The sequence below is a fragment of the Acyrthosiphon pisum genome, chromosome A1 (assembly GCF_005508785.2).
Source record: "Acyrthosiphon pisum isolate AL4f chromosome A1, pea_aphid_22Mar2018_4r6ur, whole genome shotgun sequence".
Lineage (NCBI taxonomy): Eukaryota > Metazoa > Arthropoda > Insecta > Hemiptera > Aphididae > Acyrthosiphon > Acyrthosiphon pisum.
The window spans coordinates 22,148,494-22,151,830 of record NC_042494.1 but is presented as its reverse complement, the minus strand read 5'-3'; the positions used below and the strand labels follow the sequence as shown (position 1 = coordinate 22,151,830).

The 3,337-nt window shown below is 27.4% G+C and overlaps 3 protein-coding genes across 8 annotated transcripts in view; 1 reads left to right on the top strand and 2 right to left on the bottom strand.

Annotated features, from left to right (window-relative positions):
- Positions 1 to 3,337, bottom strand: part of LOC100160248 — a 78,741-nt gene that overhangs the window by 5,528 nt on the left and 69,876 nt on the right. The gene's annotated exons all lie outside the window — the stretch shown is intronic.
- Positions 855 to 2,277, top strand: LOC100167062. Of its 3 annotated transcripts, XM_016806193.2 has the most exons (6): positions 855 to 960; positions 1,044 to 1,191; positions 1,246 to 1,496; positions 1,740 to 1,857; positions 1,941 to 2,066; positions 2,163 to 2,277. In XM_016806193.2, the coding sequence occupies exons 2-6, from the start codon at positions 1,189 to 1,191 to the stop codon at positions 2,256 to 2,258; spliced, it is 594 nt and encodes a 197-aa protein (XP_016661682.1). In that variant the 5' UTR covers positions 855 to 960; positions 1,044 to 1,188; the 3' UTR covers positions 2,259 to 2,277. The 3 variants fall into 3 exon arrangements, with proteins under 3 accessions (XP_016661682.1, XP_016661683.1, XP_008185209.1); XM_016806194.2 differs by having other exon boundaries at positions 857 to 1,191; positions 1,289 to 1,496; positions 2,163 to 2,276; XM_008186987.3 differs by having other exon boundaries at positions 857 to 1,191; positions 1,260 to 1,496; positions 2,163 to 2,276.
- The window catches only part of LOC100574624 (lebercilin-like), a 3,401-nt gene continuing 2,377 nt past the window's right edge, over positions 2,314 to 3,337 (bottom strand). For both annotated transcript variants that reach the window (XM_016806192.2, XM_003245970.4), the window contains one exon: positions 2,314 to 2,610. In XM_016806192.2, coding sequence (XP_016661681.1) covers positions 2,341 to 2,610 — 270 coding nt within the window. In that variant the 3' untranslated portion in view covers positions 2,314 to 2,340. The remainder of the gene's footprint in view (positions 2,611 to 3,337) is intronic.

Here is a 3,337-nt window from a genome sequence, read left to right as displayed (position 1 = left end):
CCCTGTATATGCAATAAGCTAAATTTAGAAATATAAAATTTTTATTTAATCATTTTCGTAAAGAAATTTGATTTTACTTTCAAAGATTTAACTCTCAGTGTTAAATTTTGTTCAGTGTACTTCAAAATTATAGCAACAATTATAATTTTTCCTGTTACTTCTTGGTGTTTTGAGGGGGTCCGATTCACCAGACGTTTTTAAAATTGTCTATAAATTGTTTCGCCAAAAACTAAATAACAACAAATTTACAATTATGATTGAAATAATAAATTTATATGAACTTATTGATAAGATTATTAAGAGTGAACATTTTCAATTTATTTGCTTACTTTTGAGATATTAATGACTTTTTAAAGACTTCCAAATAAAAACAAAAAAGTAGTTTTGATATCAAAATTATTTTGATGACATATTTTTTACGTATTGTTCTTATTAGTATCAAAAATTGATCGGTAACATATTGTTTTGGGTGTATAATTGATTAAATTAATTTGGATAAAACTATGTCACAGTTATGATGACAAACATTCAAAAAAATGAGAATGGGCCACTTCATACCAGCCGGTTCACTTCACCCCGTCCTACGGTACTAGATGCCCGATTCTATATTCTACTCTGTATGGGTTTTTGAAGCCAAAGGTTGGGCAAATGGGCAATGTTTACAATCTGTTATCAATATTAGAAGATTGATAACATCAATTTGTAAACATTGCCCAACCCTATAGGTTACGCCATAGGACGATTGGCTTCAAGCATAGATAAAACACACATAGATAGCCAACAGCTGCGTAGAATTTGGAAATCATGTTCTTGACAGTTGACACTGAGATAAATAAGAATATACTATAGCATAGTATAGTTTATCCTTATCTATGTCAGTGGGTTCAAGTTCAATTTTCCATTACCATAAAAATATTTTCTGTTTCCATTTTTTTATACAAGACTTCATATTAATCTCATGTATTGAAACTTATACTTTTTTTCAGGGCATTATAATATTATGTTAAATCCACGAATAAATAGTTTATAGCTTTAACATCTAGGTTGAGCTGAACATTTTATTAGAATTTTGGATAGTGTCAAGTATCATTGACTGTGCCGGCATCATAAGACATCGTGAAATATTTAAGACAATAGTAACCAGTTAAAAGAAATTAGGTTTTGAATTATTTTTCCAGATCATTTATCATGGTAATTTTTTTGCCAATTACATTTTTTTTTTCAATAATTAAATTTTTTGAATAGAACAAGTGTTCCAGATTGCTTGGCTGGCGTCGTTTGGCTTTAGGAGTAGCCTATTGTCAAACAAAAACCACTAACCCTGATAAGGTGAAACAACCGAGGGAACAACCAATAGTCATAGAATTGAATCAAATAGCCGAACAACTGACCCATAAGCATTTGTTACAACAAACGTGTACTATTTCAGTAAATTGTTCTTGTCAGATGATTACAATAGCACTAGTTGCACTTAATGATGCATCTAAGAAGTACAAGTAGGTACCTCTATTCCGGTCTATACCAGAGTTGTTTGACAACTCAACTTACCAAAGTGGCAGTTTTCAAAATTTAAAAGTCCAACGAGCTGGATTATCCTAGAATGTATTTTTTATTTGCTTATTTTCTTGTACTTAATTCTAAATTTGAAAACACAGTGCCATTAGTTGCATATCCTAGGTAGAATTATAAATATTATAATATCACTGTTAAATATATTTTTCTTTTTTTTTGTTCGAAAGAGATTCACTAATGAGGTGTATGGATTTATTGGAACCCAATGATTTGTTTAATGACAAATTAGAAAATGATGTTTTGGAGTCTCGATATGATATTGCAAATGCAAAATCATTTTATTTAGTTAGTACATTTTGAAATGTTTATACATTTTGAAATGTTTATACATTTTTATAATTTTATACACCATTTATCTTAATTTAAAGGATTCTATTAGTGCTATGGATTGTGCGCTACAACTTGGAAGGTCAAACGCACTTATGTCTTATACAGTAGCAGCAGACACTGTATTCAATAGTATGTCTGAAAAACTTTACTCCGCTGAAAGAGAGGTAGGTACCTATACTATACTATTTATTTTATATTCTGTTCATCTTTAAGGTATGGAATATATAATTATATATTTACATATATGTTTGAATTTTCAGTTTCAGTCTTGTACTGAAGAGATAAGGAAATTAGAAGACAAATTAACTAAATTATTGGCAGACTCTGTGAATATATCTAAACATGAAGAAAATTGAATAAACTAATTATGAAACGTAAAAAAAATATTTATTGTTAACATTACATATAGGTATAACACATATTTTAATTAATATTTGATTATTCTTGTGAACTATCACTGTTAGAAGATTCACCACTTATATTATCAGAATCATATGATGATGAGTATCTTTTATTAATTGGCTGCTTTAATAGTTTTGATTTAAAATAATTTTCATGATTGTCTTGATCCTCACTGACTTGATTTAATTTTGCTAAAAGTATGTCTTTTTGTGCTCTAGACATGGAGGTTCCTGGTAATTGGTTGAAAGCAGCAGTTTTTTTTTCAAAATCATTTTTTACAGTTTTTAATAGTTCTGATTCACTTGCCTAAAATAAAATAAATATTTATTTACTGTACTTTACTGTAACACAATTATAGGAGATAACATATAAACAGTCCTGTAAAGAATACTTTTAAAAAGTACTTGAGTAAATACTCAAACACATTTTTTTTAAGTATTTAAGATACTACTCAAATACTTTAATTGTAAAGTATTTCAAATACTACTCAAATACTTTGAAAATGTATTTGGAATACTTTTCAAATACTTTTGGTTTTAAAGTGGGTTTCCAATTATCGTGATATAAACACATAGGAAGTAGGTAATCTAATAGTTTTAAAGGGAATATTGTTATTCAATATTCAATAACTTTTTTTAGAAATCTGGTTTTCACACAGAATATTAAATAAAACTATAATTATATTATTGTAGTTGACAATAATATTTTTCCAACCAATTATTTGGAATGAAAATTAAATGTTCGAAATAAAAAGCCAAAGTATTCAATACCAAAAAGTATTTAATACAAAAAAAAGTATTTAAAATACCATTCAGAATACTCATGCTGAAAGTATTTAAAAAGTTATTCAATACTTAAAAAAGTATTTGAATACTTTTACTCAAATACTTTTACTTAAATACTTTACAGGACTGCATATAAATTATATATATTATTAATTATTTTGTCTAGAATTATTTTCAGATCTAAAGCTAGAGTGGCAAGAGTGCAAGACCTTGTAAATATGCCTATGAAAACTTATAACTTATAAGTT